This window comes from Solea solea, chromosome 1, assembly GCF_958295425.1.
Source record: "Solea solea chromosome 1, fSolSol10.1, whole genome shotgun sequence".
Lineage (NCBI taxonomy): Eukaryota > Metazoa > Chordata > Actinopteri > Pleuronectiformes > Soleidae > Solea > Solea solea.
In genome coordinates, this window is record NC_081134.1 from 25,660,777 (window position 1) to 25,688,708 (window position 27,932).

At 43.5% G+C, this 27,932-nt stretch overlaps 1 protein-coding gene and 1 pseudogene across 2 annotated transcripts; both read right to left on the minus strand.

The window, feature by feature from the left end:
• Positions 1-89: 89 nt before the first annotated feature.
• On the minus strand, positions 90-1,002 carry LOC131464944 (uncharacterized; annotated as a pseudogene).
• Positions 1,003-6,312: 5,310 nt separating this feature from the next.
• Positions 6,313-27,642, minus strand: ranbp9 (RAN binding protein 9). Of its 2 annotated transcripts, none has more exons than XM_058637333.1 (14): positions 26,974-27,642; positions 20,231-20,342; positions 18,703-18,755; positions 17,206-17,373; positions 16,681-16,703; positions 15,648-15,832; positions 15,446-15,558; positions 15,044-15,152; positions 14,810-14,964; positions 13,690-13,843; positions 13,483-13,601; positions 8,683-8,834; positions 8,502-8,613; positions 6,313-8,244 (listed from the first exon to the last, which is right to left on the minus strand). In XM_058637333.1, exons 1-14 carry the CDS (start codon positions 27,188-27,190, stop codon positions 8,114-8,116), a joined length of 1,803 nt encoding a protein of 600 aa, XP_058493316.1. In that variant the 5' UTR covers positions 27,191-27,642; the 3' UTR covers positions 6,313-8,113. The 2 variants fall into 2 exon arrangements, with proteins under 2 accessions (XP_058493316.1, XP_058493307.1); XM_058637324.1 differs by having other exon boundaries at positions 13,483-13,604; positions 26,974-27,641.
• Between the last annotated feature and the right edge of the window lie 290 nt (positions 27,643-27,932).

Genomic DNA, 27,932 nt, shown 5'->3' on the forward strand with positions numbered 1-27,932 from the left:
GAAAGACACAAACTAGGGAGAGAAAGTTAATGACATAAAGTTAATGACATAAAAAGTCATATTCATACTCTGAGTGTGAGGGAGTGAATGTGTGTGCACCACAGGAAAATCCCCAGCAGTCCAGGTCTATAGCAGCATAACTAAGAGATGGTCCAGGTTACCCTGAACCAGCTCTAACTATAAGCTTTATCAAAAAGGAAAGTTTTAAGTCTAACTATAAATACAGAGAGAGGCTCCGCCTCCCGAACTGTCATTGGGAGCTGGTTCCACAGAAGAGGAGGAGCCTGGTAACTAAAGGCTCTGCCTCCCATTCTACTCTTACAGACTCTGGGAACCACAAGTAAACCTGTATTTTGTGACCTAAGTGGTCTGTTAGGGTGAAAAGGTAAGACTAGGTCTTTCAGGTATGAAGGGGCCTGACCATTAAGTGCTTTGTACGTGAGGAGGAGGATTTTAAATTGAATTCTAAACTGTACGGGGAGCCAGTGTAGAGAAGCTAACACTGGAGTTATATGGTCTCTCTTTCTAGTTCCTGTCAGAACTCGTACTGCAGCATTTTGAATTAACTGAAGGGTTCTACCAGACTTGTTGGAACATCCTGATAATAAGGAGTTACAGTAATCTAATCTAGATGTAACAAAAGCATGAACTAGTTTTTCAGCATCCTGTAAGGACATAATGTTTCTAATTTTCAAAATGTTCCGCAGGTGGAAGAAGGCTGTTCTGGAAATTAGTTTTATGTGTGAATCAAATGACATTTCCTGGTCAAAAGTAACTCCAAGGTTCCTCACAGTGGAACTGGAAGCCATGGTGATGTCATCTAAAGTGACAATGTGAAAAGTTACAGGTCATCCAGGACTTAATGTCTCTGAGACATTCCTGGAGTTGAACAACCTGATTTATTTCATCCGGCCTCATTGATAAATATAGCTGTGTGTCATCTGCATAACAATGAAAGTGTATGTTGTGCTTCCTAATAATGTTCCCTAGAGGAAGCATATATAAGGTCAAAGTATAGGCCCAAGCACTGAGCCTTGTGGAACTCCACAATTAACTTTGGTTTGTAGTGAGGTTTTATCATGAACATGAACAAACTGGAATCTATATGATAAGTATGATTTAAACCAGCAGAGGGCAGCACCTGTGATCCCAAGAGTCTGCTCCAATCTCTGCAGTAGAATATTATGATCAATGGTGTCAAATGCAGCACTAAGATCTAACAGGACAAGTAAAGAGACTAGACCATTATCTGAAGCCAAGAGGAGATCGTTACTAACTTTAACTAGTATCAAATCAGTCAATGGAATGGCCACCAGGGCTGTAGCTCGCGGAGACTGCGAGGTGCCACGCAGGTGCACTACTTTTGGACGGTCCACATTTCCAGTCATTGGAACTACATATTGGAATGATTTACCCCTCGACATAAGACACTCACAATCAAATGTCTCCTTCAAATCCCATCTGAAAAACTGGATGAAGGAAAACCCGACCTGTCTTCATCAGTAGATTGTCCACATAGTGTTGTTTTGTTTCTGCTTTTTTGTTTTTGTTTTATCTTCTGTCAAATGTCTATTGTCACCTGCCTGAGTTATGTGAACGCTTCTCCTTTAATAGTAAACACATACTAACTCAATACAATTTGATACACAGAATTTATTACACCCCGGAAAGGCTGCATAATATAAGTCAGACAATCTCTTGATACTGTCCAAGGTGTAAATCTGAGGTTGGCTCTCTTATTCACATGTTCTGGACTTGTTCACAACTGTCCAATTACTGGGGGAAAATACTTAAAACCATATCCAAGGTAACTAATATAAATATACCATCCAAACTGGGGCTGGGCGATTTATCGATATTTAAATATATCGATATATTTCTAAACGCGATATAACACGGGACAATATCGCTTGTATCGATATAATTAATTTTGCGTTAAAATGACAATACATGAGACGCAAGTTCGCACCTATTTCTCCTCTCCCTGCGTCCTTGCGCGCACACACACACACGCACACACACACACACCGGGGCATCGCACCCGTGGGGGAGGTGGGTGTTTTAAAAGCCGCACTTTTGCCGGTGAGAGGGTTCAAAGACCACACTTTTTCTGCACTTTTTCCTCAGTTTTGCACAAACGCCTCACTACATTTGCCGCTCCATCTCTGGCCGCTTCATTCCTGCGCTCGCTGCGGATGCCTCCTCTCCCCCTCCTCTACCCCTCCCTCTCCTGTCGTTGCCTCAAACGTGACACTAGTGTTGAGTGTGACCGGCTGATGATTGGCTGTTCTGCCTTAAGTCCCGCCTCTCTTGGTGTATTCGATTTATTGTCCAGCTTGTGCTGAGGAGGCGGGAACTAGCTGGTTCATAGTTCACACACATACAGAGTTCTGACTTATTACCCCATTGAGCATTAGAATACAGCAGATAATTAAAGAGTGATACCGAATAAGACATACAGTAGTTGTTGATGAACAAAATGTAATTACTATCATTTTTTTATTCGTTACTTCACCTTTGGATTTTTATATACCTTAAACTAACTAAACTAATTTCCATTTATATGTAGGTTTATTTATTTATTTTATTGTATTTTATTTCATTTATTCATTCACTTTGGAAGTTTTGAATTTCTTGCTGTACTTTGATGAGTATCTAAGTATGTATATATGTGTGCATATTATTAGGGGAAAAAATAAGATGTTCAATGTATAATTTGCTATGTTATATGTTTACATGACAAAATCCAATAAACACAATGTTAATTTTTTTTGTATATATTCGGAATTATAGAATTAAATAAAATATGATATGAAAATGTATGTTATATAAAAAATGATCTGTGAGAGGAAGTGTGACTACTTCCTGTTTTTATTTGTATTTTAAACTAAAATATTAGCATCAACAGTAAAGAAAAATAAAGTTCATTTGACCGAGGGCCCCCACGTGAAGACATCCCATAATAACCAGTGTTGTTGCAGCTCTGAGTGACATCACACGTCTCCATCATCATCATTTATCACATTTTAATATAAATCTTTTCACCCTCACACAAACTGCACAGTTTGTAAAGCACTCACTCTCTCACACCAAAGCCTCATAGAGAAAATGTGTGATTTTAGCTGCTGCTCCTCTGCTGCCTCGTGTGGTCACTTTGTGTCACTGACGTAAATCTGAACAAAGGATTTTAAACACTGAAGAGACAAAATCAGACATTTGAACTTAGTGATGGAGGCAACAATTCCTGTGTGTGTGTGTGATAGACCGAGACTGCTCGGATTTTTCTGTGGTGCACTCACACTCACTCTGTCACATTCACTCTCTCACACTCAGGGGTATGAATATGACTTTTTATATGTCATTAACCTTGTCTCTTTCTCTCCCTAGTTTGTGTCTTTCCTTCCTTCCCTCTCGCTCTCTCTGTATTCTCATCTTGAAGGTTGCAGGACCAGGATCCAGTTGTTATTACTATCATACATATCATCACCATTATTATTGTGCTATAATTAAAAGTCAATATTAGTATAATTTTTTATCAACACTCTCTGCTGCTGCTTTATAAATTACATTGTATTGCTAGAAACATGTCATCATTGACTGTATAAACTTGTAACTTGATACAGTTGTTGTGTTTCTGCTCCTGGTCTCCACCTCATCTCCCTCTTGTCCTTTCTCTCCCCCATTTTCCTTTAACCCCAACCGGTAGAGGCAGATGCTGCACATCTGTGAGCCTGATTCTGTCAGATATTTCTTCTTCTCTCCACTGATGCCTAGTGTTTTCTCATCGTGTGACTGTTGTGTTTCTCTGCTCTCCTTGATGTTGTCTATGTACAGACCTGAGACCATGTATGTTGTGATTTGGCGCTATACAAATAAAATTGAATTGAATTGAATTGAATTGAATTGAATTGATGTTAAAATCACTGATTTTCTCTCTGGACTCTGGCATCAGACGATTATTTTGTCGACAAAATCTGCTAAACCAACTGAAAATAAAGGAAACATGAGGGAGAACCTTCAAAATAAAAGCCTTGACACAAACACACAGCTGTGAAGTCGACCTTCTAAAATATTTGGTTCTTTATTTCCTGTTATTTTAAGTTCATGAACTCATTTTTTCGTATTTTCTTCATTGTGAGCGGACTAAAGATCGCAATATTTAAAAACAAAAAACAGTCAAATTAATAAATAAAATGTAAAGTGAGAATCTCGTGTAGGGTTGAGGTTTATCACTACTGAGGCATGATGGGTAAATGCGTCGAGTGGATGTGTGTAAATGAACTGCCACCAGGGGGCAGCGCAGAGGAAAAGAAAACTGTGATTGAGCCAAAATAAAAATTTAAAATAAATAAAAAACAAAATCAGCATTTGTGTCTCACTGCTTTCCATCATTAAAGGGACAGTCCTGGTTCTAAAGTGGTAAGCGATGAGTTACTGACACGTTACTTTAAGTCTGCGATGTTTTTAAGACACATTCACGTCTTTGTCTCAATGTGAGACACACTTTTCCAACACACACACACACGCACTCACTCTCCCACACCAAAGTCCATGGAGAAAATCAGTGATTTTAACATCACACACACACACACAGCTGCCTCCATCACTAAGTTCAAATGTCTTATTTTGTCAAATTCAGTGTTTGAAATCCTTTGTTCAGATTTACGTCAGTGACACAAAGTGACCACACGAGGCAGAAGAGGAGCAGCAGCTAAAACCACTGATTTTCTCTCCGAGGTTTGGAGTGCTTTACAAACATCAGTTTTGAATATGTTCTGAAAGATATTGTAGACTTAAACTGACGTAGATTTTATTATTAAGTGGCTAAAGTAACATTCATATGAAAACAAACAACATTTATTTTTGTTCTTTGAATCTAAATAAGAGCTCATCTTATCTTAAAAATCAACTTATCTTCTCAGAGTCCACCTGTGAGGCCGACGTTTGTCCGACGTTTGCTTCGACTGAACTTGGATTCAGTGAGGAGGACAAAAAGAAGTAAATTAAGTCGGGGGACGACCCAATCCGATACTTATATTTTCATTAAGAGACGTTTGTTAGACTTAAATAAATAAAACAGCCTCATCTCGAGAGCTGGTGTGGGCGGAGCCGTCTCTCACCAGCTCTCTGTGTGCGAAACATCGTTAAACTGCGACTAAATTAGTGGAAAAGGTTGCACGTTTGTCGATAACAGAGTTTACGTATTACATATTTAAGTTTTGTAAAAACTGACGAGCGTCATCACGTGTTCCCTTGCATTTCTTTTGTATTTAAAGAATGCGGCGGCCATTTTGTGAAATTATTTTCACATTTAGAGGGGAAAAATTACGATAAATAAACATCCATGAACTTTGGTGTCAGTGAAAGTTCTGATTATTTTTAGGTGACTCCAAAGAAGAGTTGCGAAAGTAAAGTTCAATAAATAAAAAATAAATAATAAAAGTTCTGCTACAGTCACAGAAGCCGAAAGTAGAAGTTAGTGGTGGTCGCAGATCTGAGTGCAGTTTTTGCGATCAGGAACGTTCATGCTCTTACGACTTGTTTGCTTTTCCTAATTTTTATTTTAAATGGACAAAGGTCAGAGACGTCGATAAACGACAGTAAAACGGGAAACGTATAAAAAATACGTGAATCATTTGTTCTATATTTAACTGAGAATCTAAAGAAACTGAGAAAATAAACATTTGACTCTGTTTTATGAACTTTGGAAAAACAACAAACAAACGACAGCCCTTGAACCTTTTACGTGACAGATTCACAAATTTAATCGGTTATTTCGTCTAAAGTACGAGTTAATTTTCCCGCGATTCAGCGTGAGTGTAAAGTACTTGTGAGGCTAGCAAATCGGAATTTAGCTAAATTAAATTTTTTGTCCAAATGAGTTTTTCCTAAAATTTGTTGGTTTGAGTAACTTAAAAACACATTTGGACCGTTCCATGCACCGATTTTATCAGTTGTTGCGCTATTTTCCTTAAAAATGTACCATGATTTATCTGAATTTAGCTAGCTGATGACTTCCGTTCATGCATAAGTTGGAAAAAATTAAATACCCACATCAAGTTTCGCAAAATCACTTCCCCCCCCCCATTTGCTATATTTGAAAAGTACGAAAAATTCCCGTTTTTTGGTTTCATGACTTTATTTTAGATTCTCAGTTAAATATGCGAATAACCACGGATTCATAAGAACTAGCGTCAGCCGTCACTCATGTCAGTAAAAAGCGTTAAAAGTATTGTTTTGTTGTTTTTTTGTGTTTATAACTAAATATGTTGACTCTATTTTGTTTATAGAAACGTTAACATGTACACAACGCTCGTGGAATCGGGACTTTTATTGTGATAGGTTTGTGGAAACTGCTGACGCTCAACAAATATGATATGAATGAAGGTAACAATAATAATATGATCATTAGAATAATAATAATAAGGATAAGGATAATCATGGTGGTCTGCACCGTGCCGTGTAAACCTGGAGAAACTAAAAACAAAACAAAAAACACGAGAGCCTGGTTTCCACGCCTCCTCCCTTTGCTCCGCCCCCAACTCCGTCCACGAAAAAAACAAAAACAAAGACGTGATTAAACGGAGGAAAGTGAAGATTCTCTGTGCCTTCTTTGAAGTCCGCGAGTCCACATGTCAGACGGACGTCGGCCGACGTCGGAGGTGGTGGCGGGGGTGGTCGAGGCTCCCTGGAGCTCGAGCGCTCGGCGAATGTCCGCAGAGAAGGACTTTTTTTTAAATCCCATGTTTTGTGTCCGTCAAGTGTGTGAGTTCACAGCAATCACGTTAAAGGGGGCGTCAGCCACAGCTCACACCTGTCAGTTTTCTTTTTTCCTGTTGGTGTTATTTTTTTTTCTCCTTAAATTTCGCAGTTTTGCTCAAACTTGTTTTTTTAGCCAGTTTTTCTTCCGACTCGTCTGCATGAGTTCGGTTCTGCGGCGGATTCTCAGGTCGTCTCGTCCACCGCCGTCAGTCAGAGCCGCGCTGACGTAGCTTTGCTAGGACGTGAGAGAGGACCAATCCTGGAGCTAATGGATGGAAAAGGACGTGTGTGTGTTTGAGTAAAGACCTGTCCAGAAACGTCTCCTGGTCATCAAGAGACAGTCAGAGGGTTCAACTAGAGGTCGACCAATTTATCGGATTGGATCCGACATTCAAGAACTAGCGGACTGTAAACTCTGATGGTGCGTTCCATTTATAAATGGAACAACTCGGAAACTCGGAGCAAACCTCGCGATGTCAAGACACAAACACGGCTAACTTTACCGATAATATCACTTCTAACGTATTTGTTTCACGATAAATCAGCGATAAAATATCATGCAGAGTTTACTCAACTGAATAGCAGAGAACCCTGACGTCCAATGATTCTAATGATCAGTTTCTCCATCAATCTTAGAATCCTTTAGTCCAGAAAACGTCGATCAAACCTGGAAATGATTAGGTTCTCAAATGTCATGTTATAGTTTCAATGATTTCTTTGTTTTATGGAGCAAAGAAACCAGAAAATCATCAGTATGATAAATATACGTATGTTCCATTCATGTCGAGTTGTTCTCACGTCTCCTTTTGTTCACTTTTAATTCTGTTTTTGTTATACGGAACAAATAAACCAGAGAAATATTCACCCTACTGTGAAGTCTGCGCTGCCTTGAGTGGACACGCAGATTACTGCTCCAACATGTTATTAGAACGCAGATTACTGCTCCAACATGTTATTAGAACAGGTCTGTTACAGTGCCACATATGGACGGGTGCGTTACAGCGCCACATATGGACGGGCGCGTTACAGTGCCACATACAGGCCCGTTACAGGGCCACATATACACCACATTGTTTTGATGTTTTTGAAGAACTAAAAAGAAAACGTTTTTTTCTACATCAGCAGAAAGAAAAGTTTAGAAAGTAAACCAAAAATCACTTCATGTCTTTTTCATTTTGTGATTTAGGAGAGAGGGGGCGGGCTATCAGCCATTGTTATCAGCTGTCATGGTTTCATCTATCTTCACATGGGTCCACCTCTAGTTTCTGCAACTCCCTCGGCTCACAAGTGACAAATACACTTCTGGACAGGTCCTGTGTGTGTGTGTGTGTGTGTGTGTGTGTTGATGGGGCTAGTGTAAGTAATCGTCCACAGAGGCGAAGGCGCAGGAGCCGCTGCCAGTCCGTGCCATGATGGCGAGGCACTGAGCGGCCTGACCAACCGCCTGGGCCAGTGGGGGCTGTTTGGGCAGATTGTGAGTCTCTGAGAGAAGAAGAAAAAAAAAGATTTTCAGGGTGACAGATCACACAGGCACAGGCATACACGCGCGCACACACACACACACACACACACACACACACACACACACACACACACACACACACATACAGATAAATGTGAGGTGTGACAGTATGTGTTTGGTGAGAATCTAAAGACTGATCTTCTGATCCAGATTAATAAGTTAGATGTGACATGGTTCAGGTTCACATGTGTATATTGTGATGAGGATCAGGACTGACCTAGTATTGCACTGTTGAGGGTGGAGCAGACGGGTTCTCTCTGAATGGCGTCCAGCTGGTAACCGACTGGACTGTTCCAAGGGTCAGAGTAGGCGAGCAGACTGAAGGCGTCCTGTAACAGAGCGTACATGCATGAGCACACATTCATCACAACACAGGTACAGTTGTGCGTCAGCGTCACCTTCAGCATCTTCTTGTTAGTGGAGTTCTTGCCACACTCGCGGCGCAGGTGTTCGCTCATGCTCTGCAGCTCTCTGCCGAAATGGATCATCCTCTCGATGGCGGCCTGACTGCCGCCGCACAGCTGCCGCTTAGAGTGAGCAGACTCCACCTCTGCAGAGGACGGACACAAACACACACACGTCTTTATCTCACTGCTGCCTCGCGTGGTCACTTTGTGTCACTGACGTCAATCTGAGGGAATTACTTCAAAAGCCGAATTCACTAAAATCAGACATGGGAGCGAGTGTGTGTTAAAGGGGACATATTATACCCTATTTCCCCAAGTTAAAATAGTTCCCTGGTGTCCTAATGAACATGTCTGTGACATGCTTTGGTCAAAATACCATAAGGATGAAGCACCATAGCAGTTCAATAACCCTGCCAAAACCGCCCCTTTCAGAACGTTCGGTTTTGTGCATGGTCCCTTTATATGCAAATGAGACACAGGCAAACACACACCCACTTCTTCCAGGGGGTTTCTGATTTGTACTTTTTACTGCACTCACTCAGCTCCCCCTCCCTCGTTTCCATTCCTCTCCCCCTCCCTCCACTAGTTCTCTGATAATATCATCATGGCTGATGTTATGAGCTCTATTTGACCTTTTCTTAAAAATGTGTGTGTTTGTATGTCGGTGAAATACGGTCGCTGACTAAATACGGCGACCGCTAGCCACAGTCTGATGCGAAGTGGTGCGAACACACGTTTGCTGACTTTATCTGTGCAGCCAACAACAGCACACTTGTCCCTCCGCGTTGACATAATACCGCTTTTCCTCCCTCGCCTGCACTCTCGCATTTTATAGGGACAAGGTGAAGCTAAGGTGGAGCTCTCGAAGTAAACTTCCTGGTGGGGTGGCAACATTCGCGGTGAAATGCGCATACTGTCGTCACAATGCGCAGGGAATTCAACATTGCGTGTTTTATCTCCTATACTTACACTAAGGGGGACCACGGAAAAAGGACTGAGTATTCTTTTTCCACACTTTGGCGACTGGTAGGGCCTCCAGGGTCCCAAATATAAGTATTGAAATGGTTAAAAAGTTGATTTTGCATAATATGTCCCCTTTAAAGTGTGAGTGTTAAAATGTTAGTGAGTGAGTCTGTGTGTGTGTTAAAGTGTTAGTGAGTGATTCTGTGTGTTAAAGTGCTAGTGAGTGAGTCTGTGTGTGTGTGTGTTAAAGTGTTAGTGAGTCTGTGTGTGTTTTAAAATGTTCGTGAGTGAGTCTGTGTGTGTGTGTGTTTTAAAGTGTTAGTGAGTGAGTCTGTGTGTGTGTTAAAGTGTTAGTGAGTGATTCTGTGTGTGTGTTAAAGTGTTAGTGAGTGAGTCTGTGTGTGCAGTGGCGGACTGGCCATCCTGGCCTGACTTGAACAGTCACCAGACTGAGTGGACTGACTGGAGTTACCGGACGCCCGGGCCAAACAAATCTATCCATCTAGTTACATAACACAACAATCAATTAGCTCTAGTAGTCGAAAAAAGGAGGGACAGAAGAAAAGGAAAGGTGGAGCAGAGAGTGAGGGAGAGAAAACGGAAAGCCCTTGCCACAGAAGCAGTAAAATGTTGCAAAATAAGTCATGTTCACCAGGAGGGAAGGTCAGTCAAAAACGCTATAGCTTTCATTGCGTTTATCGTTCAATCACCGTCACCACCGCAGACTGTGTGTCTCACGGAGGGTTAATTCCATCACCTCTTAAGCAACAATAGTGGAAGTCACATGCACCGCCCCAGCCCCCTCCACACACACGCACGCACGCTCGCACGCACACTATTAGGCTGCAGCTTTGTGGCAGTTTTCTTTATTGTAATGCTGCACCATAAATGCTAGTTTGACTATCATTATAATATATACAAGCTCCATATAGTACGACTTTAAACTTTATTGGCTGTGTTCACAGACATCTGTCTTTTTGGGTTGTGTGTGCAATCATTAATAATATAAAATCAATCAATGAATATATATGTATACACAGAGAAGTGTGTGTGTGTGTCTGTGGTGACCATTGAGCCAAATAATTACACAAATTTCTTTTAACTATCAAATAGGGTTAGAATACACAACTAGAGGTATGGTGGTCTGCACGAGAAGGGTGGCCTGGAATGGCATCAAATTCCCAGCCTGAATTATTATCCAAGTCCGCCACTGTGTGTGTGTGTGTTTTAAAGTGTTAGTGAGTGAGTCTGTGTGTGTGTGTTAAAGTGTTAGTGAGTGAGTCTGTGTGTGTGTTAAAGTGTTAGTGAGTGAGTCTGTGTGTGTGTGTGATAAAGTGTTAGTGAGTGAGTGTTTGTGAGTGTGGTAAAGTGTTAGTGAGTGAGTCTGTGTGTGTTAAAGTGTTAGTGAGTGAGTCTGTGTGTGTGTGTGTGTTAAAGTGTTAGTGAGTGAGTCTGTGTGTGTGTGTTAAAGTGTTAGTGAGTCTGTGCGTGTGTGTGTTAAAGTGTTAGTGAGTGAGTCTGTGTGTGTGTGTTAAAGTGTTAGTGAGTCTGTGTGTGTGTTAAAGTGTTTAAGTGTTAGTGAGTGTTTGTGAGTGTGTTAAAGTGTTGGTGAGTGAGTCTGTGTGTGTGTGTGTGTGTTAAAGTGTTAGTGAGAGAGTCTGTGTGTGAGTTAAAGTGTTGGTGAGTGAGTCTGTGTGTTGTAATAATAATAATAATAATAATAATAATAAATTTAATTTAAAAGCGCCTTTCAGGTTACTCAAGGACACTTTACAAACAGAATGAATTAAAATCGCACAATTAGCTAAACCAAAAAACACATAAAATCAACACAATAAAATAGGGTAGTGACGGTAAAAGCAGGGAGGTTAGAGGGAGTAGGCGGTCCGGAACAGGTGAGTTTTGAGTCTTGATTTGAAGATGGGGAGAGTCACAGTTACGGAGGTCAGGTGGTAGGGTGTTCCAGAGCTGGGGAGCAGAGCGGCTGAAGGCTCTGCCCCCCGTAGTGCTGAGGCGGGCAGGGGGCACAGAGAGGTGGATGGAGGAGGAGGATCTGAGGGCACGAGTGGGGGTGATGACAAGCAGGAGGTCAGACAGGTAGGGAGGGGCAAGCTTGTGGATTGGCCATGTATGTGTACAGGAGGAGTTTGTAATTGATGCAGTGTTTTACAGAGAGCCAGTGGAGGTGCTGGAGGGCGGTGGCGATGTGGTGGTGTGTTGGGATCTTTGTGATGATACGGGCGGCTCAGTTTTGGACCAGTTGGATTTTATGGAGAGACTTTTGAGGGAGGCCGAAGAGGAGAGAATTGCAGTAGTCAAAACGGGAGGTGACGAGGCTGTGAACAAGGACGGCGGTGGAGTGGGGGGTGAGGGAGGGGCTGAGTCTGTTGATGTTGCGGAGATGAAAATAAGCAGTGCGGGTAGTGATGTTGATGTGTGAGTGAAAGGAGAGTGTGCTGTCGAGGATGACACCCAGACTCTTTACCTGAGGGGAGGGGGAAACTGAGGAGCTGTCAATGATGATAGAGAAGCTTTTAGCTTTAGATAGGGTGGATTTAGTGCCGAGAAGGAGGATTTCAGTTTTATTGCAGTTTAATTTAAGAAAGTTTGAGGTGAACCAGGTTTTTAATTCGGAGAGACAAGAGGTGAGGGAGGGGGGTGGTAGTGTGGAATTTGGTTTACAGGAAAGGTAGAGCTGGGTGTCATCCGCGAAGCAGTGGAACTGGATATTGAATTTACGGAGGATGTGACCAAGGGGGAGGAGAATGATGATGAAGAGAAGGGGCCCCAGGAAAGATCCCTGGGGCACACCTGTAGTGACTGGGGAGGGTTTCGAAATGAGAGATTTGAGCTATACAAACTGAGTGCGGCCTGTGAGGTAAGAGTGAAACCAGGGGAGTGTGGGAGAGGCCAATGGAGGAGAGTCTACTGAGGAGGATGGGGTGTGAGATGGTGTCGAAGGCAGCACTCAGACCAAAGAGGATGAGGATGGAGACAGAACCAGAGTCAGCTGCAATGAGGAGGTTGTTGGTGATTTTGATTAAGGCGGTCTCTGTGCTGTGACGGGGTGGAAACCAGACTGGAAGGGCTCATAGAGTGAGTGGAGGGATAGGTGAGAGGGAAGTTGGGTGGTGACAGTTTTTTCTAGGATTTTGAAAATGAAAGGTTAGTTAGAAATGGGGCGGAGGTTATCGTAATTGTTGGGGTCTGATCCAGGTTTCTTTAATATGGGGGTGACAGTAGCAGTTTTGAAAAGTGAAGGGACTATTCCAGATGAAAGTGAGGAGTGGATAATAGCAGATATGAGGGGGAGCAGGGAGGAGGAGCAGGATTTCACTAGGGTTGAGGGGAGGGGATTGAGCTGACATGTGTGGGCTTTGATTTGTGTATGAGGTCGGAGATTTCGGAGATAGTGGGAAGAAGAAAACTGGAGAAGAGATGACAAAGAGGAGGAGGTTCAGATGGGGAGAGGTGGTGAATTGTGATGTAGGTGCTGATGAATGTTATGGATTTTCTGGTTGAAGTAGTCCATTATGGAGTTGCAGGTTTCTGTGGAATACAGGTGGAGGGGTAGAGAATTGGGTGGCTGGAGGATTTTGTTTATAACAGAGAAGAAGGTTTTTGAGTTTCCTTCATTGGAGAGGCTGAGGGCTTGTTAAAGTGTTAGTGAGTGAGCAGCAGCTCCTGAGCGGACGTCACTGGTTTTCTCTGAAGCCATTTACAAACGTCCATTTTCAATTGAAAAAAGGACGTGTCCTGTTGAAATGAAGTGGTGAACATTGTCGACGACACACACACACACAACCACACCCCCACACCCCCACACACCCATGTCGGCGTCACAGTCGTCCGGCTCAGCCGTGTGTTTGGAGCTGCCGTTGAGGAAACCATTAGTGGAGGTTTGTGTGAGTCCGTTGGTGAAGTGGTCGACCTCCATGTCCACGTCGCTGCTGACGGAAGCAAAAGATGAACATTTAATTTATGAACCAACGCCATTCATTCAGGGTTAAATACACAGGAAATTACATCATGTACCTGCTTAAAGAAGCTTGACTGCGGCTGCCGTTAAGGCTGATGTCAGAGGCTAGGAGGGTGGAGCCAGAAGCTGGGGGGCAGGGCTTGTGACTGTGTGGGGAGGAGCTGTGGCTCTTACTGGACGTCACACCATTACAGCAGTTACTGTCATACCCTAAAAAATAAGAGAGGAAATAAACAGTTGCAGAAACTCTGCGTGAAATAAATCACAGCTGATTATTACGTCTATGTTATCTTAACAATAGCTTTTTGGTGTTAGCTCTCATTGTTTCCAACAGGAAACTGAAGTTTGTAAACCACTCACTCTCCCCCACACACACACGTTGGACATTCATGACTTGAGGGGACACTGCATTGACTTACATTCATTTCCTGGAGACTTACTCTAACCTTAACCACAATTAGTACTGGCCTAATCCTAACCCTGACCCTAACCTTAACCTAAAACATATCTTCACCTTAAAATGTAGTCATGTACGTTGTGGGAACTTGATTTTTGTTGTGGGGACACTCATTAAATATTGAGTGGTAATTTGGTGACTATCTCACCACCTGTTGTACGGCCTGTGAGGTACGGCTGTGTGTAACCTGTGAGGTACGGCTGTGTGTGTGTAACCTGTGATGTACGGCTGTGTGTGTGTGTGTGTGTGTGACCTGTGAGGTACGGCTGTGTGTGTGTGTGTGTGTGTGTGTGTGAGACCTGTGAGGTACGGCTGTGTGTGTGTGTGTGTGTGTGTGTGAGACCTGTGAGGTACGGCTGTGTGTGTGTGTGAGACCTGTGAGGTACGGCTGTGTGTGTGTGTGAGACCTGTGAGGTACTGTGTGTGTGTGTGAGACCTGTGAGGTACGGCTGTGTGTGTGTGTGAGACCTGTGAGGTACGGCTGTGTGTGTGTGTGTGAGACCTGTAAGGTACGGCTGTGTGTGTGTGTGTGTGTGTGTGAGACCTGTGAGGTACGGCTGTGTGTGTGTGTGTGAGACCTGTGAGGTACTGTGTGTGTGTGTGAGACCTGTGAGGTACGGCTGTGTGTGTGTGTGAGACCTGTGAGGTACGGCTGTGTGTGTGTGTGTGAGACCTGTAAGGTACGGCTGTGTGTGTGTGTGTGTGTGTGTGTGAGAGACCTGTGAGGTACGGCTGTGAGCTGCTGGCTTTGTGACTGGGGCTGCTGAAGGGTCGGGGGGAGCCAGGGTAACTGTCCTGAGACTTTGGACTGCGTCCTCCGAGACACCTGACCTCACTGTCTGTCCCGTTCACCATCTCTATGAACTGTCTGACCCTGAGGACAGAGGACAGGACAAAGTCAATGATACTCTATAACGGGTCCACATTGGCTTCAGATAGAATAGGAGTCATACTTGAGCATGAAGAGAAGGTCTGGGTTCCTCTCCAGAAGGTTGGGGTAGAGCTGCTGGGTGGTCTCGATGGCCTCGCCCATTCTGCCCGACAACACCAGCTTCTGGATCTCTGCAGATTATGTGCACAGTTACAATAACACTGCTCAGTTTTGTTTTTTTCAAAGTATATTTTTGGGCTTTTAATGCCTTTAATCAATAGTTTAGTGCAGAGAGACAGGAAATGGGGAGGCAGAGAGGGGGAACAACATGCAGGAAAGGACTGTCCGATGCGGAATTCGAACCGGGGTCGCCTGCAGTGAGGACTGTAACCTCAACATGGGACGGCAGCTCTACCAAGTGAGCTAACGCCGCCCCACTGCTCAGTTATAACCATGGTTACAGCAGAAAAGCCAGGACTCTCACTCTGTCGGTTTTTGATGGAGGCCAGCTCCTCGTGCACGGCCTGGTCGGTGGATTTGGCAAAGGCTTCAGCCGTGGCACAGTAGCTGTGGTGAACCAGGTAAGACGCCACCATTCTGACAGGAAGAAAACATACAGGCGCTGATTAGACACAACATCCGAGTCGTGTTCTTGTAACCCAGGAACCAAATCCACTTCCTCTTACTTCTGGATCATGGACTGCCACTCGCCCTCGCGCTCTCCGATGGGGAAGTGGTCGATCTGAGCCTGAATCTTTGTCCTCCACTCCCGCATGTAGTCCTCAATGTCGAACACAAACGGGTGCTGTCCGAAGTTAGCGTCCACCACCTCGCCCGGAGTCTGCAGGCCCACGGTCGGGTAAAGGTTCGGCTGCAGCAGAGAAGACAAAAGGAGATCGAGGACGGTGGAATTTACAAATGGAAGAGAGATGTTGTCAACGAATATCACTAAAAACTCAGATGATCTCAGGGTGTTTACTGTAGATTATTATTATTATTATTATTATGATGATTGACTGTGGAAGTAACTTCCTGTTGTTGTGCAGCACTTCCAGGATTAGTTTCCTCCACGCTTTCTTTACAATGTCGTTAAAAACAAACTTGTGACCATCGATGTCAGGTCAGAGGAAGTGAAATCACGGAGTATTATTTTATTATTATTTTGTGCCGTTACTCGTGTGGAGGGTTGAATGACCTGTAGTGGCTGTCAGGTAGAGTTCAGAACCTCGACCGCTCTGTTGTCAGAACGACTTCACCGCTCATCTGTGATGCATTCACTGACGCTCGTAAAATCCACTCTCTCGCAGCACTGAGCACATACGCTTGTCGTAGTGAGGATAATGCGGCTTTGTCCACTCAAACCACACCCATGTTCACTCATTTAAAAAAAAAAACGAGGGGTTTAAAATCATTTAATCAGTTCATGGGTCTTTGGGCCTGATCTAAACTCAGGCCATTGTGACAGACTACAAGAGGTCAGGCAGAAATGGTCATGTTTCAACAATTCTCTGGATGTGTCGGTGTCTTGACCGTCGGCAAGCGATGACTGCGTGAACGACATCTTCACACGCTGCTAACTTTTATTATTGTGTGTGTGTGTCATTGTGGTCCAGTAAACACAGGGGTCAGCTGTCGTGAGGCGATGACGCACTTCACTGCACAGCTACAGAAGTCGGCAACAGAAGTCTCTTCTGTACAAGTGGAAACATTGGTACTTACTGGTAGATCTGTGAAGGCGATACCTGGAGAGGAGGAGAAACGGTGTCAGTGTTTACTCATCACATGATTTCACAGATTTAAATAGTTTTTACATTAAAGTTCCAGAGAGCCGTGTTATTGTTCAAGTGTCACTGAACACTTGACACTTAATTACGGCTGCAAATAAACGATTATTTTCAGTGTATGTTTGGTCCATAAAGTAAATAATGTTATATATGCTAAAAATGACTTGGCAGGTTAGCACCCCCCAGAGGTGGAGGATAAACAAACCAGAGAAATATGGAGCAAGTGAGAAAAAGGGGAAAGCTAGATTTGTGTTTCTTTCCTCGGTGGTCCAGTGAGGATGTGGATTTATTTAGTCCTCAGATCATTAAATACACCATTCTTAACGAATTATAATGCATTAAGATGAATTAGGGTTGTAATGGTATCATGAGGAACCTAAAGATGAATCAACATCCACCTCAGACTGTTTCCATCCCTTAAAAAAACCAAACAAAGCCACCTCCTCCTCCTCCTTTTCACCTAGGCTGTGGCCGTTCTTTGTGTAGAAACACGTGTTGTTGATGAGGTTCACGCAGCAGCCAATCACGTCACCCGTTGTAAAGGTCGGGCCGTAGGGCTGCCCCGTGCCTGACGAGCAGAAGGAGTGGCCGTCGTCACCGTGGTAACCATACGAGTGCTTGTCCCAACCTGAGGAGGCAGAAATATCAGAGTGTGAGCAACAGCAGAAAAATGGAACTGGTAAAGCAGTCGTTTTGGATGAAAGTGAATCATTAGTTCAGATTCAGACACTGAAGTGAAATACCACTGAAGTGAAATACCACAGAAGTGAAATACCACTGAAGTGAAATACCACTGAAGTGAAATACCACTGAAGTGAAATAGCACCGAACGCCTGACACTAAAGTGAAATAGCACTGAACGCCTGACACTGAAGTGAAATACCACTGAACGTCTGACACTGAAGTGAAATACCACTGAACGTCTGACACTGAAGTGAAATACCACTGAACGTCAAATACACCACACTCTAAACGCTAAATATGGACATTTTACACATTTCCTTTGCTAAATGTTTCAGGATTTTTAAATCTTTAGCTTTGATCTACAGTTGGACATTGTTGCTTTGACGTGGCTCTCATGACTCTTCAGTGACGACACTCTCTGACCAAGTACCGGTTTAGCTGAACCTCGTCAGAGCAGGAAGTAAAAAATGCAGCAGGTTCTATCACTGATGGAGGAGCTAAAACAAAAAAAGTAAAGTTGAGTTTTGGAGACATCTACACTCTGCAGCAGTCTGGCACCAGTTCCTCTCCCTGTTATCTTACAGTGGTCAGACTGGAGCTGCTGGGTAGATTTCACTTCCTGTGTGGTCTGATAATCTCAGTGAGGTTCTGACCTGACGTACGGAGGAACAAGGACAGCACAAACTGTCTAATTCTAAAAATGTGGCGCTCATCTGTGATATTTTACAAATATTTCTCTCTGCAGGGAAACATGGAGGGGAATACGATATTTTGAGTCAATGTCCTGATATAGGAGATATGTGGATATAAAGCTGCACACAGGTCGTTTCTATGTACAGTGTAAATAAACTGTAACACTGTAAATTGAGTTATTTTAGTGTAAATATTCAAACTTTTTTAGTGGGCACAAATTAGATTATTTTGGGGAACGTATTCAGATTACCTTGCTGGTACCTTACTGATTTCAACTACTCAGGGAGTTGAAATCAATCAATCAATTAATTTGGTGGTCTATAATTTGGATTATGCAAGTTAACATAATCAAACTTTTTCTGTGTACATAATTGGATTTTTCCAGTGGATATTTGGATGTTGTCATATCACGATAAAGTATCTAAGACCATATACAGATATAATATCCTGGGCTTAAATATATTCATTATTTTTATTATTATTATTAATAAAACCCTCAGCAGACACAAACAGAACCCTGGAGTAATGTATAGCTGAGACAGAGAGACACCACACCCAAAGACACACAGTGTCATTTTACCTGGGAGCCTGTTCATGTTTACACCCTGAGCTGAGAGGCCGATGCCCATGTACCTGTGAGACACACAGTGGAAGAGACAAGGTCAAAGGGACGAGGGTCAAAGGGACGAGGTCAAAGAGACGAGGGTCACACTCAAAGCTGTTCTGCCTTAAGTCCCGCCTCTCTTGGTGTGTTAGATTTACCGTTCAGCTCGTGCTGAGGAAGCGGGAACTAGCTGGTTCATAGTTCACACACTACTGAGTGTTGAGTTATTTTCCATTACTGTCAGTCACTTTTGGACATATGGACCTATAAATACAAGGAGCGGCGAAGTACAAATACGAGGAGCGGCGAAGTACAAATACGAGGAGCGGCGACGTACAAGCACGAGGAGCGGCGACGTACAAGCACGAGGAGCGGCGAAGTATAAATACAAGGAGTGGCGAAGTAAAAATACAAGCGGTGAAGTATAAATACGAGGAGTGACGAAGTATAAATACGAAGAGCGGCGAAGTATAAATATGAGGAGTGACGAAGTATAAATACGAGGAGCAGCGAAGTATAAATACGAGGAGCGGCAAAGTATAAATACGAGGAGAGACAAAGTAAAAATACAAGCGGTGAAGTATAAATACGAAGAGCAGCGAAGTAAAAATACGAGCGGTGAAGTATAAATACGAGGAGTGACGAAGTATAAATATGAGGAGCGGCGAAGTATAAATACGAGGAGAGACAAAGTAAAAATAGGAGTGGCAAAGTATAAATACGAGGAGCAGCGAAGTACAAATACGAGGAGCTGCAAAGTATAAATATGAGGAGCGACGAAGTATAAACACGAGGAGTGACGTAGTATAAATACGAGCGGTGAAGTATAAATACGAGGAGTGACGATGTATAAATACGAGGAGAGACAAAGTAAAAATACAAGCGGTGAAGTATAAATACGAGCGGTGAAGTATAAATACGAGCGGTGAAGTGAGGAGAGACAAAGTATAAATATGAGGAGCGATGAAGTATAAATACGAGGAGCTGCGAAGTACAAATACAAGGAGCGGCTTAGTACAAATACGAGGAGCGGCGAAGTATAAATACAAGGAGCAACAAAGTATAAAGACGAGGAGCGACGAAGTAAAAATATGAGTGGTGAGCGAGTCGCAAAGTAAAACAATACAACAATAAAAACAATAACATTTCCAGCTACAAAACATGTAGCCGGGTCACAACATTCCTCTTGAAAAGCTAAAGAAGCTACGGCCGTTTCTAGTAAAATCCTGTAAACAAGGAGGGGGCGTGGCCTAAACATGAGCATTATGTTTAAAATCACTTCCGGTGACTGAGAAATGCATTTAAAGCATGATACAATGCAATGTTGTGTTTTCTGTAAATAAGATGATTTTTCTTTACTCATCACATTGTTGACTTTAATTCAATCACGTTACATTTTGCCTGCTCAACGACTCCAAATTGACAACATCTGGCAATAGTCAATGAACACTGATGCTTGAGGTTTTGACAGCAGGAGATGTTTTTTTAATGTGTGTGTTCTTACCCATCTCTGCCTTTACTGATGATCTTCACCTCAAAGTAGTAGACTCCACAGGCAGCTGGGATGGGATGAGTGGCGCGTACAGAAGCCGCATCTTTAGGGGTTTTGCCGTGACCTTGAGTTGCGGGTGAAAGCAGTGAGGTTGTGGTTATTGTGAGTGGATTCTGGATTATTCTGTCATCACAAAAGGGACAGAAACACTGAGACACAGATTCAATCAATTTAAGGTTGTGGGCGACGTGACATATTTGCCTCCGGTTGTGTTGCGATTTCGATATAACTTCAATTAATTGTTCGGCCCTTGAGAAAACAAACAAATCTAGGCAGAACATGTGTTCTATTCAATGAAGACAAAAATAATGCCTGTAGGTACTTAAAGGGGACATATTATGCAAAATCAACTTTTTAACCATTTTAATACTGATATTTGGGACTCTGGGGGCCCTACCAGTCGCCAAAGTGTGGAAAAACAATACTCAGTCATGTTTTCGTGGTTCCGCTTAGTGTAAGTATAGGCGATAAAACGCTCGATGTTGAATTCCCTGCGCTTATGACGTCAGTATGCGCATTTCACCGCGAATGTTACCGCCCCACCAGTACGTTTACTTCGCAAGCTCCACCTTAGCTCCACCTTGTCCCTGCCAGAGTGCAGGCGAGGGAGGAAGAGCGGTATTATGTCAACGTGGCGGGACAAGTGTGCTGTTGGTGGCTGCACAGTGGAGCACAGTGTTTTACAGAGGATTTTATATATGAAGCTAATGTGCCGGATAAAGTCAGCAATCGTGTGTTCGTGTGTTCGCACCACTTCACATCAGACTGCGGCCAGCGGTTGCCGTATTTAGTCAGGGGACGTATTTCACCGACGTACAAACACACAAATTGTTAAGAAAAGATCACATAGAGCTCATAACTGACCATTCTGACACGTCCTAATTAAACATATTTGTTCAGTACGTCCTCCATGACCGGAGCACAGACTCAGTCTGATACAATCACATAAAGCAGCTGTTTATGCAGCTCGCCGCTGACGATCAGCGACGCTGCACTCTCTGTGCAGCGGTGCTACACTCTCTGTGTCACCGATAGCCTAAACTGCCGCTGGCGATCGCTGATCGGCAGCGGCGCGCTGAATAAACTGTATGTTGCTGTATCAGACCGGAGACTGTCTGATACAGCGGTGGCGCGTTACACGGTGATCGCCAGCTCGCCGGAGCACCGGAGGTGGTCAGCGGTGGTGAGGTCTCCGGAGCACAGTCTCCGGTCTGATACAGCAACATACAGTTTATTCAGCGCGCCGCTGGCGATCAGCGGTGGCGATCAGCGGTGCTGCACTCTCTTTGCAGCGGTGCTGCACTCTCTGTGTCACCGCTGATCTTCTGTTCCTAAGTGTTTTTAACTGATTGACAGTTGGACAGTGTTCGGCTCGATCCTTATGTAGGACGTCTCTTCCTGTGACGGCACTCTCGCTGACATGTTGATATTGTCAGAGAGCTAGTGGAGGGAGGGGGAGACGAATAGAGCTGTAAAGAGGACAAATCAGAAACCCCCTGGAAGAAGTGGGTGTGTGTTTGCCTGTGTCTCATTTGCATATAAAGGGACCTTGCACGAAAACCGAGCGTTCTGAAAGGGGCGGGTTTAGCAGGGTTATTGAACTACTATGATTCTTCATCCTTATGGTATTTTGACCAAAGCATGTCACTGACATGTTCATTAGGACACCAGGGAACTATTTTAATGGGGGAAATAGGGTATAATATGTCCCCTTTAAATACGGGCTGAAAAACAAAAGAATAATAAAAGAGTTCCTGCATTCAGCTCCAATTAAGCCTTAAATTACTGTTAAATACAAATTAAGGCTCAGTGCTGCTGTAAAAACAAAGTCATTAAAAGAGTGTGACCTTGTTTTTTGTACTTGGTAGAAAAATGTGAATGTGTGAAAGTTAAAGCGTCTCAACATCTGTCTTCATGCTCTACACACACGAAATACAAGTACATTCTAGCTGGAACCAGAAAGTGTGTGTGTGTGTGTGTGTGTGTGTGTGTAGCTGGTCTCTCCAGAAGCAGAGGAGGAACACACCCAGGAAGCAGAATTACAACTTTTTCCTGTTCTGCGTCACAACCGTCAGGCTCTGTGGTTACCAAACACTGGGTCGGGACCCACAGATGAGTCACAGGAAACAAATTTGCAGAATTTTCCCTAGCTCTTAGTCAAGATTTAAGTGTTTATGTTTTAATTAAAGACGACATAGACCGGAAGCTCCAATTAACACTGCGTTTGTGTGTGTATCTGCGTCATTACCTCGTTTATGAAACCCTAAAGTTTCAGAACAAACAGTTCGGCCACTGCTGAGAAAATAGGGTTTTATTGTTTTCCTGGGCTCTGCGAAGCGGATCGGCCCTTCCATATGTTGATGTTGTCATCAGTATACCTCACCACTCCTCTCACCACCGTAGCGCCTCCTGGTGCGGGCACTAGTCCGGGCACTAGTCCGGGCACATCCGGTTGCGTACATTGAACCGCAGAAGAAGAAGAACTACTCTCGTTGTAGCTGCTGAGATGCAGAGCATCCACCGCGCCAGAGGGGGAGCTGTGTATCTGAGAGCTGGCCTACCAATTACGTCACTTCCAGGTACCTGGCCAATCACAGGTAGGGGTGCAACGAATCATCATTGATCCGTGATCCGTTCGGATCAATATCTTCGGTTCGGGCACACACGTGATCCTTGGATTGATTTATGAAAAAAAAAAAAAGTTGTGCGCATGTTCAGTCCACACACAGCGTGGTCATGGCGAGCGGAGGAACGGAGGAGCTTGAACGCCCCGCGTCATTTAAAGGGGACATATTATGCAAAATCAACTTTTTAACCATTTCAATACTTATATTTGGGACTCTGGAGGCCCTACCAGTCGCCAAAGTGTGAAAAAGAATACTCCTTTTAGGAATAGTCCTTTTTTGTGGTCCCCCTTAGTGTAAGTATAGTAGATAAAACACGATGACGACAGAATGCTCATTTCACCGCGAATGTTACCGCCCCACCAGTAAGTTTACTTCGAGAGCTCAACCTTAGCTCCACCTTGTCCCTGCGAGAGTGCAGGCGAGGGAGGAAGAGCGGTATTATGTCAACACGGAGGGACAAGAGTGCTGTTGGTGGCTGCACAGTGGAGCACAGTGTTTTACACAAACCTCCAGCCTCAGAGGATTTTATATATGAAGCTAATGTGCCGGATAAAGTCAGCAAACGTGTGTTTGTGTTTTCGCACCACTTCAGCAGTGCTGTCCCTAAGTGTTTTTAACTGATTTACAGTTCGGCAATGTTCGGCTCAATCCTTATGTAGGACGTCTCTTCCTGTGACGGCACTCTCGCTGTTTTCTGCGCACGCTGCCATGTTAATATTGTCAGAGAACTAGTGGAGGGAGGGGGAGACGAATAGAGCTGTAAAGCGCTGTAAAGAGGACAAATCAGAAACCCCCTTGAAGAAGTGGGTGTGTGTTTGCCTGTGTCTCATTTGCATATAAAGGGACCATGCACGAAAACCGAGCGTTCTGAAAGGGGCGGGCTTAGCAGGGTTATTGAACTGCTATGGTGCTTCATCCTTATGGTATTTTGACCAAAGCATGTCACAGACATGTTCATTAGGACACCAGGGAACTATTTTAATGGGTGAAATAGGGTATAATATGTCCCCTTTAAATCCCCTGTATTGGAGCATTTTGGCTTCCCTGTCAAATATAATGACGAAGGAAAGAGGTTAGTGGATAAAACCGTGACGGTGTGTGGCACAAGAAAGCCATATGACAGTGAAAACACATCAAGCATGGCCACGCATTTGAAGCGACATCACCCCGGTGTGAAAACGAAGGCTGCTCAACAACCGCTTATCACCGCGGCATTTAAGAAGCACCTTGTTGCACAATCAGACCGGGCTAAAGCCATCACAAACGCTATCGTGTGTTTATAGGTGCAGACATGAGGCCATATTCGGTTGTGCAAAACGAGGGCTTTAAACACATGCTGAAAGTGCTTGAGCCACGTTACGACGGTGTGCCGTCGCGCACCCACTTCAGCGAAAAAATGGTGCCAGACTTTTTTTGCTGATCCGAAAAATTATCCGATCTGTGACTCTGATCCGCGGAACGATCCGATCCGTGAGTTTTTTGATCCGTTGCACCCCTAATCACAGGACAGTGGGAAAACTCTCGTTGGCTGGCCAATCACAACACAGTCCACGTTCTGAGGGTGTGATTTTGGTCTGAAACAGCGTGGCTGACGAGAACGTCAGTGAGGAGATATTTTGATCGGCTCGTTTGCAGCGACTGGGAGGTTTTTAACCATGAAAACAAGTTAATATATGCAAGTACACCTCCATAACTACCATATATGTGCGATACGAGCATTCGATGTCACCTTTAACATGGATAAAGTGAAGAAAATTAAGCTGTGGGAGAAACAATGAGACATCAGATGCTGTAGCTATGGCTGTATATCAGCTGCTACATTACGCACACATTTTCTTTTGTTGCGATTTATATTGTGATTTGGGTCGCGATCGTTTGCCATTTCCAGTACTGTCCTACATTAAAATGATGTTCAATTGATCCACTACTTTATCCCGTTACATGTGCACCGTTTAAATCGAGCCAAGATCACAGTCCGGCTACTATGGGTTAGGGTTAAGTAAACACGTGGAGGAGAAAATCGATTTATTGGTTGTGTACGTCTGACCGTCTCTGTAGGTGGCGCTGTATCCCTCTATAAGCTAGTGTGTATTGAATGAGTTTCCTGTTGACCTTTACGTTACAGAAAAACAGTGGACTGTGAGATGGACACAAATAAGAAGTCTCTCTCTTGTGGTTGCCGTGCTGTCTGACGAAAGACGCCTCCTTCTACTTCAGGGTCAAAGACCGGGGAGGACAGTTTGGTGCTTAGTCTGACTCCAGTCTAACTAAGCTTATACATGCAGGAGCAATCGGACTATGAATCACATTATCCAGGGATGTTAGTCCGACTAAGACTCGCTCGATTTGAGTTGGACTAAGATGTTTAAGTGACATAAAAAAGACTAACTATTAAGTCTGACTAAAATCAGACTTTTCACATGAACGTAAACTCACTGAATGGTGCGTTCCATTTCTAGTCGGCTATTTCCAAACTCAACATGGGATTCCAAGATGGCTGCCAACATACAAACACAGCTACTTTTCATATTTGATTCACTTTTTTTTTTTTTTTTTACACCGTTATCCATAGACATGTTATAAACAGCATGAAGAGCTTTGTTATTTGCATCCATGTTTTTGTTCTGACTCTGTAAATGGGTGAGAGGGTTGTGGGTGAAGTCGCTCCAAGTTCCAAGTACCAACTTAAATGGAAAGCAGCATAAAAGCTAAACATCTACCTGGTCATTCAATTCTGCTTCAGTGGAATGTAAAGAAGACAGGAACAATTAATCCATCATGAAAGAAATCAACTCATTTGATAATTGTAGAATATGCTTTAGTGTTTTAGAAGTAATTAAAGCAAGAATTTGATTTACAGCTTCTTAAATGTGAATATGTTCTAGTTTCTTTGGTGTTAGATTGATTGTCTTGCTTTGTGGACAAATGACTTAGGGTTAAAGATTAAATAATTATTAAAATCATCATTGGTTGCGGCTCTTGTAATATACGATATGTGCATTGTGACAAATTCACACACTACCTTTGTTGTCATGAATTCTTATCAGTATCATCGAGAACGTGGAAAATCTTTAGTATTTCAGATGTCACTTGAAAATGTTCTCTCACTCACCAACATGCAGCACTAGTGATTTATTTTGAAGGGGGAGATGTTAACAATCCTAATAATAATAATAATAATAATAATAATAATAATAATAATAACAACAACAATAACAATAATAGACAAAAAACTAAGATACCAACCAAATGAGGTTATATTATACCATTTAATCAATAAGAGCAGATCTTATCTGATGTGACCATACATAAAGATATAATATCCATAAATAAATTTGTATATATTATAGGCCACCATTGTTGTTATGCTACAATAAACTAAAAACATACGTGTGTGAATATAGCTACATATGTAATATTTCCTATTGTCGCGGTGCTAACGTGAATCGTCAATATTTCAGGTTAATCCTGACAGGGAATTTTCATATCGGCTCATGCCTTCCTGGAAACGTAATCAGCTGCACTGAGTCCAAACATAATATGCGTCACCGTACTTTTCCCCGATATTTAAAAAATCACCCATAATGCTACATTAGCCCAACCAGGAGGCTACTTAGTCCAAACCGTGCTGGCTAATAAACATGACACGGATTGACACAAAAAGGTGACTCACGACTTAAGCTTTAATCAGCATTGGATGCGACAACGGTTCAACTTAAACGGGTGTTTTTGTTCTATGCCGAGCCGTGACAGCCGTGAAGGCGTACAAACAGTGACAGTCCACGTAGCTGTTATTAAGGGCGAAGCTGCCAAACTAATGGGTCGACTGTGGCCGTGGGAACACCTCGCCAGCTGGTCGAGTTGCAAGATGTCCTCTCTGTCTTGTTGTTGATAAAAACTGTTAGCCTGTTAGCCCACTTTGTTTTTAGCACACAGCAGCAGCAGGCTTTCACCAGCTAGCAGCCCCCGCTAAGCTAACGTTAGCAACCTTGGCGTTAGCATGGGGTGATTTAAATAATAATAATACAATAAAATGTGTTAAAACGGGCGTGAGCCGCCGTGTCATACCTTTATAGTGCACACGCAGGTTGTTCTGGGAGAGGCCGATGTAACTGAATTTGTCCTTCGGGCTCCAGGAGCGAGGGAGCGGCGTCTCGCTCTCGTTGACGGCCGGATAGAGCCGTCGGAGTCGTTGGTTGAGCTCCTTTTCCTGCTCGTTCAGAGCCGCGTCTCCGTGGACAACCACCGACATGAGGAAGCCGCAGCCAGACGTCTGTGCGGACATGGCAGCGACACGAGTGTTAATAAAAAATGACTTGTTACTAAAACAAGCCAAAGCCACTTGTGTCAGTCAGTGTCAAGTTTGTTAAGGAGGGGGAGGAGGGAAGAGGGGTAGCTAGCAGGTTAGCTTAGCGGGCTAAGCTAACTAGCTTCACTGTTAGCAGGCTATGCTAACTGACTCCGCTGGCCAGAGCTGGTTTATCCGAGCAGCTAACGCGCTTAGCTTAGCCACAGAGGCGAAGCGACCGCTGTCACTGCTCAGGCGGACCTGAGCGGCCACAGAGGTGAAGAGTACCGAGGGGACGTCTATCGTGCAGTGTGATGGAGGAAGTGGTGAGAGGGCAGAGGCGAATGTCGCGGTGCGGAGAGGAGCCTCAGTCAGCGCTAACGTCAGAGGACGGGTCGACTCCGGCGAGCTCGGCTAGCCTCGATCTTTTGTTTGTTGTCTGAGCGATATCCGTGAACGTGATTGGCTGACGGAGTCTCCACTCACTTCCTATGCGATTGTGATTTTCTTTATTTTTTTCTTTAATATCGCTAAGAAAATGCAGCGGAGAACGCTGACAACGTGTTTGTTGACGATCAGTAATGAGTAATCACGCTAATACCTTTGATCTGTAATCACTGCTGTCTCAGCATAGTAATGATGATGATGGTTATCGTAATAATAATAATAATAATAATGATGATAATAACAGTAATACTAGGAAGAAGAGTAATATAAAGAAAACAGGATCAAGGCTAAG

Coding starts and splice junctions, on each gene's coding strand:
- ranbp9 (XM_058637324.1), bottom strand. CDS start 27,190: ATGTCCGCACAGACGTCTGGCTGCGGCTTCCTCATGTCGGTGGTTGTC. Junction 14,965..15,043: donor GACCTTCTCTTCATGCTCAA/GTATGACTCCTA, acceptor CTCTGTCCTCAG/GGTCAGACAGTTCATAGAGA. Junction 13,605..13,689: donor AGTCAAGCTTCTTTAAGCAG/GTACATGATGTA, acceptor TGCTTCCGTCAG/CAGCGACGTGGACATGGAGG.